Genomic DNA, 13473 nt, shown 5'->3' on the forward strand with positions numbered 1-13473 from the left:
TTTGGGAGTGATAACAAGAGATTATATATTATATGTTTAATGTAATATTAAATATTATACGTAGATTTTAAATTTAAATTTCTTGCTAGTTTTTTTTTAAAAACAATTTGTTATAATTAACAGTAGATTATATTATATGTTTATTATGATATTATTCTAATAAGTTAGTTTAAGTTTAAATTTAATTAAACTTAATTTAAGTTACAAAACGTATGATTTTATTATTTTTAAATAATTATCATTGTAAAATATCTATAAAAAAATATGCTATTTTAATTTGTTTAATTATTTATTATTTTTAAATAATTATTATGGTAAAATATCTCAAAATTTTCATATTTTAACTTTTTTTAATTATTTATTAATTTTAAATAATTATAATTGTAAAATATCACAAAAATATCTAATTTTTATTTTTTTAATTATTTATTTTATTTTATTTAAGCTTAAGTGATGTTTACAAACTACCGTTAAATATAAGAATATTCTGTTAAATATAATAATATTCCGTTAAAGTTAACATTAAAAAAATAAAAAACCGTTAAAACTAAGAATTTCCATTATCTATACACTTTTTATATAGAAGATATATAAAAGAGAATTACAATATTTGGATAATGTGAATATTCATATATGTAACATATTTGAAGTTACAAGTTTGTAACCCCAAATATTACCCAATAATATGTAGATTTGATGTTACACATTTTGATTTGAATTGATCAAATTCATTAATAATATGGTTGTTGGAGACATGATTTTAACCCCAATAATATGTTTGCAGGATACAAAGCGTGTGAGAAGAGTATAAAATTGTATGGAAAAAATGCACAAAAGTGATGTTCTTTTGGTGTGACAGCGAGAAAGTAACAAATTTTGTAATTAGCTTTAACTATTAAAATATTAATATAATTTTTTGTTTTAATCTAATTGGTACTGTGTACTTGTATAATCTTATTTGGGGTCTTCTAGGATAAAAGTATAAGACTTTTAACAACAACAATTATTGTTGCTAAAATCTCTAGCAATAATAGCGACAACAATGCAAAACTATACCTAGCTAGGAGGGACATTGTCATCACTTGAGCCTCTTGTGACGAATTTTGCTATCCCGGGAGAGACACTGTTTCCGGTATGATAATCTCTATGAATTTATTCTGAACTTAAAACCTACACCCCGATGGAATTATATATAATCAATATTAGAATGAACAAAATTTATACCAGGATTTTTTTTTTCTGATTTAGGCATCAGAGTATCTTTCTTGCAGGTACCCGATGAATCAATAACTGCAAAATCGTTTATCATCATCGGAACAGGATTGGAAAATCAGTTATTGTCGGCTAATACCTTCAATTATAAAAAGACAGATTTGTTGTATAAATAGAATGAACAAAATTTACACAAGGGCTATTTTTTTTTTTTTTTAAAAAAACAAATAAAACGAACACAGAATAAACCACCGAAACAGAAAATAGCAATATAATTATTTTTACTTGCATTTTATATCAAAGACAGCTTTTTTATACAAGTCAATATTGATGGTGCAATTCATCTCAGAAGATCGTCTCCTCTTGATCAACTTCATCAAGTGAATTGTCCCATTCATGGTGGCCTTACAAGTCAAAGTCAAGCATCTGCATTCGATGTCATCAATCGAAATCGAATTGGTGGTCCCAATTTCAGCCGAGAAATTAATCTTCTTGGTTGATCGAGCTCTGACTTTGCCTTTCTCAATCAACTCATGATCACCATCACCGTCTAGGGCAACATGAACTCCCCTGTAAAAGAAGCTAATTGAGGTATCTTCGAAATCGAAGTGGCCGAAGTTGGTGTTCTTTATGCCTATTTGGGCTTCGAATTTTATGTCAATGGTGTTTGAGCTACTCATCATTCTGAGCTCATCAATGGTGATTGATCGAATTCGAAACGTGGGAGCGTTGACATGAAAGAATGTTGTTGAAATCACAATAACCATCACAGTTAGGAGCAATACGATTACTGCCACGCAATGGAATCGTCTCATGCTTTTCTTGGATTGCAACTCCTTTGAGCAATCGGACTCCATCGAAGCAGTTTCAAAGTCGACTTCATCATCATCATGAGCAAGCACTACTTGTTCACTATTCCCTGCCATATATTTACATATATCGATTTAATCATAAAACTCCCTTTGTGTATAGAAGTATATATAGTTTGTATTGAGAAGGTTTCACATGTTTCTCACACTATTAAAAATGAAAATACTATAAGGTTAATTAAGCCAAATTTCAAACTTGTGGAAAATAAAATATTTTAAATCATCATCAGTTTTTGACTAAGGACTAGCAGTCAACGTGTCTAGAATCAGTAGTAGGTACGTAAATAGATTTAGTCCAAATAATTAAGAGAAGGGAAGGCTATTAATCGTAGTACCTGCAAGTACTGTTGTTAGACAACAGGACCAGGCGTTCATGAATTTAGATTCTTACAAACGTCAAACTCTGTACGCCGTTATTAGCTTTTGACAAAACAAAGCACACAACATTAAAAAAAAATTGATAAATATTTTATTAATTTATCTATATTATATTTTTATTGAGTCAAATTAAACTAAATTATTAAAATAATTCATTAGATTATATATGTTATTATGTGTATATCTCTTTAACGGAAATTTATTTTTTTTAATGGTAACTTTAATAGAATATTTTTATATTTAATGTAAATACTTAAATTTAAATAAAATAAATAAATAATTAAAAAATCAAAAGATGATATTTTTGAGATATTTTACAATAAAAATTATTTTAAAATAATAAATAATTAAACAAATTAAAATATGATATTTTTCAGATATTTATAATCATAATTATTTAAAAATAATAAAATCATACGTTTTATAACTTAAATAAAATTTAATTAAATTTAAACTCATTTATTAGAATAATATCATATTAAACATATAATATAATCTACTTTGAATTAGCAACAAATTGCTTCTTTTTTTTAAAAAAAAAAAACTAACAATAAACTTAAATTTAAAATCTACATATAATATTTAATATTACATTAAACATATAATATATAATCTCTTGTTGTCACTCCCAAATTCAAAAAGTAGAACAAACATAAACTTAAACAAAAATAAATAAATGATTTAATTAAAATAGGATATTTATTTCAAAATTTATATAACATGAATATAAATTTAATAAAAATAGTTAATAAATTCTATAAATAAAACAAAATAAATATGCATATTGAACGTTGATTGTATCTAGTATATAATATAAACATTACAAAAATCATATGACTATATATATATTTTAATTTTTATAAATTCAATAAAGTAAAAATGACAATTTGTAATTTGAGAAGATATATGGGAATGATAATCCTCCATCTTCATATGTAAACACACCATTAGTTTCTCTTTAAGTAACGGCTAGTGCATTTAATTTTCGCCGTTGGTAGGTCAAAACTACTGTTTTTAATCTATATGTAAACTACTGAAGATGCATGTATTGCCATGTATATGTGTATTTATAAGTAGTTGACTTCTTTTGGACTTTAACATTCTTCCTTTTAGACTTTAGGAGAAGATTATAAGTACGTACGAGAAGAAGAAGAAGAAGCATGCATTATTATTTACCATACATATTTATAAATTATGGGGAATTTTTTAATAGAGCTTTATTTTAAGCTTTATCAGTAGTGCTCTCAGTGTTTATAATCCGTGAACAGTTTTCAGCGCGATTTTTTTATGACCGTGTATATTGTAGCTATTTAGAGCATCCTGCAATATACATGGTCATATATTGTGACTAATTTTTTTATGCGCGTGGAAAACATATTTGAACCAAGTTTTCGGTATTGTAAACTATTCAAAATTTTCTTAAAGTTTGCAGGATGCTCTAAATAGCTACAATATCCATGATCATAAAAAAAAGTCGCGCTAAAAATTGTTCACGGGTTGAGAAACACTAAAAATCTTACCAGCTTAAAGTGAAGCTCCGATAAAAGAATAGTCCTATATATATTCTTTTTACATAAATATTAATTGTACGTAGCTTACTTCTTTTTGACTTTAACATACTAGTCCCTTAATTCAAAAGTGACTCCTTTTGAATTTTCTAATGTGGACATAAGTGGAGATGAGATGCCATGTTTTCTTTTTATTCATATCATTTATTTCCATAAACCGAGGGCTTTATTTCAACACACGAAAAGACTTCATACACACTCATAACGAAGTTTCTTATCATCATCATTTGATGAATTAATTATTAATATATATATATATTTATATAGTACTCGATCGTGACTGTATATTCGATCATACTAAGATTGATAATTTAGAATTAATAATTAAGTTGATAACGGTCCATAGTTCTGTACAACTTTTGCTTCAAATTAAGGCCGCATCCAAAGTATATTTATTTAAACTAAATTATTTAAATTTATACATTTGTCTCTTATAAAATTCCAATGTTGTGAAACAACAAACAAACAAGAACTAAACAAAAGAATCAGTAATAAGCAAGATAATAAAAACAAGATAACAGCAAGAGTTTACTTGGTTCAGTTCATTCTCATGAACCTACTCCAAGGGTCTGAACAGCCAAGAAATAGCTGATATACTTTATTCAATCTGAGTGTTACAAAAGAGAGAGATTACACCAGAGACAAGCTCACAAACACCTGAGTTACAAACCCTGTTTTCTTCTCTCAAAACAGAACAAAATTCTCACCAAACTCTCTCACTAAACTCAGCTCTCCAAGAACTCCTTTTCTCAGCCTTACAAAGTTGTTTTCAATAAACTAAACCTTACAGTATATATATATATACAATTAAAAGGCTGTAACTAAAACATAACAGTCTTAGAGAGTGCACACGTGTACCAGCTTACTTAAGTGGCTGAATCACTTTTCCAACAAATCCACCTTGATTTAGTCACATTAAGTAACACAAATTTAAACTGAACAAACCAGAGCCGATGAGGCTCACTTAACAACTTCCAAATCCAATCAAGTTTAGGCGATGCCTAAACTTGTTTACTGTCACACTCTTTGTCAAAATGTCAGCTGGATTGTCTTCAGTACTGACTTTCTTTGCCAAAACTTGCTTCTGTGATACAATGTCTCTAATAAAATGGAACTTTATGTCTATGTGTTTAGATCTTTCATGTAGCATAGGATTTTTAATCAAGTGCAAAGCACTTTGATTATCACAGTAGACTGTAGTATTTTCTGAATCTATTCCAAATTCTTGAGTCAAACCTTTCAACCATAGAGCTTCTTTGAATGCCTCAGTTGCTGCCATATACTCAGCTTCAGTTGTTGATAAGGCAACAACTTTCTGAAGGTTTGACTTCCAGCTAACACAGCCACCAAGTACCTTGAAAACAAACCCTGTTAATGATCTTCTTGTATCAACATTGGCTGCATAATCTGAGTCAACGTAGCCAACTACAGTCTCTTGAGAGTCATTAACATTTCCATAGATCAAACCTTGATTTAATGAACCCTTTAGATATCTTAGAATCCATTTGAAAGCTGCCCAATGCTCTTCCCCAGGATCAGCCATAAATCTGCTCACAATGCTCATAGCATGGCCTAAATCTGGTCTTGTACAAACCATAGCATACATAAGACAGCCAACAATATTAGTATAGGGTACCTTAGACATATACTTCCTTTCTTCTTCTGTTTTAGGAGCTTGAGATTGGGAGAGCTTGAAGTGATTTGCAAAAGGTGTAGTCACTGGCTTAATATGATTTAAGGCAAATCGGTTCAACACTTTCTCAAGATAACTTTTCTGAGATAATTTGATCACTTTTGGTCTATGTCTGATTATTTCAATCCCGAGGATCTTGCTTGCTGGACCTAGATCTTTCATTTCAAATTCACTATTCAGCTTTGCTTTGAGCTTATCTATTTCTGTTCTACTTTTCCCAACAATCAAAATATCATCAACATAGAGTAGCAAGAACAATTGGCTATTAGAATAGACACATGGATCATATGAGCTTTTAACAAAACCAATACTAGTAATAAATTCATCAAACCTAATATTCCATTGTCTAGGAGCCTGTTTTAATCCATAAAGAGATCTTTTAAGCAAACATACCTGGTTTGGATTCCCATTGTCAAAGCCTTCAGGTTGTTTCATGAATATTTTCTCATCAAGTTTTCCATGTAAAAAAGCTGTTTTTACATCCATTTGGTCCACCTCAAGATCATACTTAGCTGCCTTAGCTATTATAACTCGAATTGATGTTTGTTTTACCACAGGAGAAAAAAATTCATTGAAATCCAAACCTTCTTTTTGAGTAAAACCTTTTGCAACCAATCTTGCTTTAAACCTTTCCTTTTCTATTCCTGGTATGCCATCCTTTTTCTTGAAAATCCATTTGCAATCTACAAGCTTCTGTCCATTAATTTTGTCTACAATATCCCAGGTGTTGTTTTTCATAAGAGATTTCATTTCATCCTCCATTGCTAGTCTCCATTCTGTACCATTTTTACTGTTTATAGCCTCATTAACACTTGTAGGTTCTGAGTTATCAATCTCTTCAGCTGCAGCAAGAGCATATGCTATGAAATCTGCATAGCCAAACTTATCTGGTGGTCTAACATCTCTTCTCTCTCTGTCCCTAGCCAGATGATAATTGTTTAGATCAAATTGAGTACTAGTAGAACTCTCACCTTCCTCTGACCTTGTAGCAGATTCTTCAGATAGAATTTTATTGATGTTTTCCACCTCAATTCTGGCAGTACTACTGTCTTGTTTTTGGTCAGAAATCTTATCCTTTTTCATTGACATTTCTTCTTCTCTAAACACAACATCCCTACTTATTATGCATCTTTTAAAACCAGGTTCAAGACACCACAGTTTGTAACCTTTTACTCCATCTGGATAGCCAATAAACATGCATTTTACAGCCCTTGGCTGTAATTTATCTTGTCTAATGTGAGCAAAGGCTGTGCATCCGAACACCCTCAAATGATTATATGCAGGTTTTCTTTTTGTCCATACTTCTTGTGGTGTTTTGAACTTGAGAGCAACAGATGGACATCTGTTTATTAAGTACCCTGCTGTTTTGACTGCCTCTCCCCAGAAATTCTTTTCTAATCCAGCTCCTTTTAACATGCATCTTACTCTCTCAAGAAGGGTTCTGTTCATTCTCTCTGCCAAACCGTTTTGTTGAGAAGTTTTCCTTACTGTATGGTGTCTAGCTATGCCTTCATTTTTACAGAATTCATTGAAGTCACCTGAGCAATATTCCAATCCATTATCTGTTCGAAGCTTCTTCACTTTTCTGCCAATTTGATTTTCTGTCAGTCTTTTCCAATTCTTGAAGCTGTCCAATGCTTGATCTTTAGATTTTAAGAGTATCACCCACACTTTCCTAGAGAAATCATCTATTATACTCATAAAATAGTTAGCTCCACCTAGAGTTTGTACTTTTGATGGCCCCCAAAGATCTGAGTGTAAATAGTTTAATGGCCCTTCTGAAATGTGTTTTCCAGTGTCAAACTTTACGCTACTAGTCTTCCCATATACACATTCTTCACAAAAATCTAACTTGTTACAAACATTGCCACTGAGTAGACCTTGCTTTTTCAATTCTGAGATCCCCCTCTCACTGACATGTCCTAGCCTATAATGCCATAATTTTGTCATATCAGTATTTTTGCTTGTTACATTTGCAGCTACACCAGTGATCGTTTTACCATTCAAGAAATATAGTCCATTTCTGTATTCTCCTTTAATTACAACAAGAGATCCTTTCATAACTTTCATTGAAGCTCCATCAATTTTTACAACACAACCACCTGCTGCAAGTGTTCCAATAGATAACAGATTCCTTCTAAGGTCTGGAACATATCTGACATTTTGAATGGTCCTTTGAATGCCATCATGCATCTTTATGATTATAGAGCCAACTCCCTGAACTTTACAAGCTTTATTGTCACCTAGAAGAACAGTCCCTCCTGATATCTCTTTAAAACAGCAAAACAGATCCTTGTTCGGAGTCATATGAAAAGAACAACAAGAGTCCAATATCCAATCTTGGCCAGAATCAGTTTTAGACACCACTAGTACATCAGCTGAATCATATCCTTCACCGTCAGAGACAACACTTGCTTCCCCCTTTTCATTTTTCTTCTCACGATTTTGCTTGTTTTTGAGGAAATAACAATCACTTTTGTAATGTCCCTCTTTCTTGCAGTAATTGCAAATTTTCCCAGATTTGAACTTTGATTTTGTTCGATGGCTGCTTTGACTTCTGTGACCATTTGAGTTTCTGTGGTTCTTGAAAGTCCTTTTGTCACTTCTTCCTCTGATCATAAGGCCCTCTCCATTAAAGTCTCCTTTTCCTTCAGACTTCTGGATTTCTTTTGAATTTATAGTTGCCTTCACTTCAGACATGGTTAAAGAATCTTTTCCATACAATATAGTGTCAACAAAATGCTCATAAGATTTAGGCAATGAACTGAGAAGAATAATACCTTGATCTTCTTCATCAATACTTACTCCTATGTTGTTCAGCTCCAAGACAATTTTGTTGAAATCATCAAGATGTTTCCTTAGTTCCTTTTCATCATCCATTCGAATTGTGTATAACTTCTTTTTGAGATAAAGCTTATTGGCCAGAGATTTCTTTAGATAAATTGTTGCTAACTTTTTCCAAAGACCAATTGCTGTTTCTTCATTTGACACTTCCCTCAAGACCTCATCACCAAGACTCAGCAATATGGCACTGTGTGCTTTAGTTTCTGCATCTCTTTTCACCTTCTCATCTTTGAGTTCCTCCATGTTATCTTCATCAATAGCCTCTGAGATACCTTGATGCACCAGTAAGGCTTTCATTTTGATCCTCCACAAACTGAAATCATTTTCTCCAGTGAATTTATCTACTTCAAATTTCGCTGAAGCCATTCTTGCTCTGATTCTTGATTACCCGAGATGACCACCAAGAAGTTCTTGATTCAATCTTTGAACCTGGCTCTGGTACCACTTGTTGTGAAACAACAAACAAACAAGAACTAAACAAAAGAATCAGTAATAAGCAAGATAATAAAAACAAGATAACAACAAGAATTTACTTGGTTCGGTTCATTCTCATGAACCTACTCCAAGGGTCTGAACAGCCAAGAAATGGCTGATATACTTTATTCAATCTGAGTGTTACAAAAGAGAGAGATTACCCCAGAGACAAGCTCACAAACACCTGAGTTACAAACCCTGTTTTCTTCTCTCAAAACAGAACAAAATTCTCACCAAACTCTCTCACTAAACTCAGCTCTCCAAGAACTCCTTTTCTCAGCTTTACAAAGTTGTTTTCAATAAACTAAACCTTACAGTATATATATATATACAATAAAAGGCTATAACTAAAACATAACAGTCTTGGAGAGTGCACACGTGTACCAGCTTACTTAAGTGGCTGAATCACTTTTCCAACAAAAAACATTTCAAACTTAATTTTTTATATACCATATTTTCATACTCTATATGCCATATTTTATTCTTTTTCATATTCTCAGTTAAAACAAACAACAGAACAAACTAAAGCCTTAAAAAATAGAACACCAACACTCAAAACTAAGAAATTGTGCACAAAATTTTCACATCGATATATTATATTAGCATGCAAAACTAGTGCATGTGATAATTATCCATATGACATTTAATTATTAAATATCATTAACTATTTTTATGTTACTTTCTAATGATATCTAAAAGAAAGTGTCTCTTAATTTTTAATTTTTTATGACATTTAAAAAAATGCTATAAATATTTTGTGATGAAAAGTACTATAATAAAGGTTTTTTTTCTTCTCTTAAAGTGTCATATTTCGATCAACCCAATTTCAGTCATTAATTGTAATAATAAGAGAGACAATTAATAATAATAAATATTCAACAATGTGGCATGATTACATGGGAAGACAGTAGTGATTATAGAATGACATAAATTTGAAGAGTATTTATCAAACTTGCTCTATATATATATATTCATTTTTTTTCTTCATTTTTAAAGAAAGCACCCATAATTTCCTGTAAAATTTTCATTAAAACCAGCAATAATTAATAAAGATTAGACTATATATATAGTTCATATATTAATATCTTAGTTTGGTGTGAGGAATATTCAAAGGATCAGGTACATGAAAATACTCTAATGTACTTATTAGTTCTGATTTATTCTAATATTCTGATTTAAATGACCAATTTTGTTCAATCTATTGTTGCATAATATATATTATTATACCTGTTGATTGTTGAGGCAACAAATTGTCTTTCTATATGTGGAGGTATGATCCAACGGTAGATGATGCTCTGACACTGTTCCGGTGATGAAGATTGTCTTTAACTCGTCGGGGATAGCTGCAAGAAAGACACTCCGATGCCTTAGTCAGTGAAAAGTCCCTTTGTTCGAATAAGAATCTCATATTTATAGAAAAAAAATGTAAAGTGGTTAGTTAGTTCAAGCAAACCCTTGATTGGTGGAGGAAAGATAATCGAATTTCCCTCCAAAACATGCTGATTTTAAATTATGTATTCGGGGGTCAGAGGTGCAGACCGCCTCTGACCTGTGGCTTCTACCTTCGGAGCTTCTGCAGGTCAAAACGATCCGTTTTGAATGTTCGGTAAATGAGGAAAGTACTTTGGGCCGAATATTTTGGGCCCAACAGATGCCCCCTGGCCCAAGCTTCGAACGGATGAGGCATGCTAAATTACTCGAATCTTGGGCCGACTCTTCAATGCCAAATTTTTTGCCTAAAGTCGTCATTCTCCACAGATCGAGGCGATTCGTAGGTACACGATCATTCGATCTCCTGACAAGCTACATTTAAAATTTAATGCAAACACAATTACCGAGTGAAGCACTCGATTCAGAATTTTACTTCTCATTTAACTAGTTCTAATTCAAAATAATTCTCATTCAAAATTTTCAAACTTTATTCTAAACTTTCCAGAAAAGAGCTTTGAGGGAAGAAACCCTAAAGATACCCATTCTTCTAATCTTACAACGATCATTTCAACCTTCTCGATCATGTCTTCACGCTCATCTCCTGAACCTTTGGATCGTGAAGGATACAAGAATGCGTATTGTTATCCAATAAATTAGCATTGGTGACGTGGAAAATAATCTCTTGACACGTGGCTGATACCTGAAAGCGTCTGCTAGAGTATCGACCAGGAGACACAGTAGAAGCAGGGCAAGCCTGTCTTACCCGCGACCAATCTGGTCGGTAGTTCCGCATACAAGGCAACATTTATGGGAAGATCTTTATGAATCCCGAATTTATCTCATACAATCTTCTGGATACCCGATTATTCAGGGAATAATATCTGTAACAATCTCTTATAACCCTCCTTGAGCCTATAAATAAGAAGAGATAGCTCAAGGAAGGGGGCCTCTTTTGACTTTGGAATCATAGGAAGCAAGAGTAATTCTCCAAGTAAATCTGTATTGTTCTTGAGAAGAGTGTGAAACTCATTGAACCCTGGTTCTTTGATCACCCTTCTGATTTTATATCAATATTATTCTAAGTGGACGTAGGTCATTACCAGATCCTGGGACCGAACCACTATAAATTACTGTGTTTTCTTTACTTTTGTCATTGCGTTCTTCTCTATACATTCGTCCATATCAATCACGTTTTGACTCCGTGTCAGTTGGCCAAATCTTGGGTCAACATTCTGGTGCTTTCATTGAGAGATTGATTTGTTGCTGTTAAGAAAACCAATGGTGAAAGCAGGAAGGAAAACTGGGCAGGCAACCGCCGCTGCACCGTCGAATCCACCACCTCCTCCTCCCCCTGCAAGCATGGCGGAAGATGAGCCGCAACTAGATTTTGAAGAGGAGGAAATGGACGATGCGACGCTGAAGAGCACCCTAGGCGCGTTGCAGGAAGAATTGGCTAGTCTGAGGGCCAATCAAGAGACTGCCGCAGAAGTTATGGCGTGGCAGCAGCAGGAGATTGATCGGCAGCGTGCGGAATTGAGCGAGAGACAGGCGGAAGTGGATCGCCGCCAAACCGAAGCCATGGCCGCCCTCGAAGCAGCCTTGCTGTTGGCTAGAAATCAGGCCGCACCTGCCTCGCAGCCTGACCAACCCGCGAATGGTCCACCCCAGAGGGGTCCCAATCCTAGCCCACCAATTCAGCCTTCAAGTCCGCAAAGGCCCGAGCAGCCTCAGACGCCCCATGACGATGTCCCATTGGACCCTGAGGCAAATCCACCATCCCAAGCTGCTCGGGGAAATCCCCCGCAGCAAAGGCATAATAGGGCCGAGCGTCAGCCTCGTAGTCCTAGGCGCCATGAGAATGATGGGCCAAACCAAGCGAACAGAGGTCACTACCCTCCTGGTAACAGAAGGGACTTGGAGCTAGGTTCTGCAGTCCATAGACCCCCACGACATGATGATGCACGGGGACACAGCGACCAGCGCAGGCCACCCTCTAACGCTCGGGGCGTTTCTGCCAGAGACGGGAATAGAGGGAATAGTCAGTCTCGCCATAGCCAGTCAAGGTTCAGAGATGGCCACGGGTACAATGAGGCCGACTCAGGCAAGGGAAATGCTGGTGGGAGGAATGGAGAGAGAGGTAAAGGCAGGAGCCAAGTACCTCAAGGTGACCAGCCAAATAGACAAGATGCTGGGGGGCAGCCCAGACAAAATAATGTCTTCAACCGGCTCGGAGGTAGCGAGCAGCGAAGAAGAGAAGAGGACCTGAGAGATGTACTCAACGATCGTCGCGAGAGGCACGACGAGAACATCCCCCCAGCCACAGAGGCCACCGCGATTCCTGCCGCAGTGCAAGCCCAGATAGACGCACTCAATCAAGCTGTGCAGCAGCTGGTCGGAGGAAGAACTTCTTATATCGACCACGACAGGAGAAAAGGTACTCCTTTCGTCCAGAGGATAGCTAACGCCGAAACTCCCAGCAAGTTCAAAATGCCTACGCTCCCGAACTTTGATGGATATGGGGACTCAGTCTCGCATGTGAATAAATTTGAGATTCAGATGGACATTCAGAAAGTATCCGAAGACGCTCGGTGCAGGATCTTCCCTGCAACAATTTCTGAAGCAGCGCAGGAGTGGTTTTTTAAGTTCCCGCCTGCAAGCATAGTTTCCTGGGAAATGTTCGTAAGGGAGTTCTACGGAGAGTTCTATGCGGGTCGTGTGCACCCAACCGAAGCAAACCAGCTGGTCGAGATTCGCCAGCAGGATGGAGAGTCAGTGAAGGATTACTTCCAGCGCTTTATGCGAGCGGCAGCTGGAGCAAAAACAGTAGGAGACGAAGGCAAGATGATGGACATTACCGCAGGGGTAAAGCGTTGCTCTCCCCTCTGGAAGAATCTCCGAAAGGAATGAGTTAAAACAACCCAGGAGTTCCTGGACCGAGCTGATCGTTACATCAAGCTCGAGGAAGCCATTGCTGATGATGGAAAATCCTCGAACAAGGGTAAGA

General features: G+C 34.9%; 1 protein-coding gene across 1 annotated transcript; it reads right to left on the reverse strand.

The window, feature by feature from the left end:
* Window positions 1–1493: 1493 nt before the first annotated feature.
* LOC133778083 (late embryogenesis abundant protein At1g64065-like) lies at window positions 1494–2138 on the reverse strand. The gene has a single exon (XM_062217906.1). It carries the CDS (start codon window positions 2136–2138, stop codon window positions 1494–1496), a length of 645 nt encoding a protein of 214 aa, XP_062073890.1.
* Between the last annotated feature and the right edge of the window lie 11335 nt (window positions 2139–13473).

The sequence above is a fragment of the Humulus lupulus genome, chromosome 5 (assembly GCF_963169125.1).
Source record: "Humulus lupulus chromosome 5, drHumLupu1.1, whole genome shotgun sequence".
Lineage (NCBI taxonomy): Eukaryota > Viridiplantae > Streptophyta > Magnoliopsida > Rosales > Cannabaceae > Humulus > Humulus lupulus.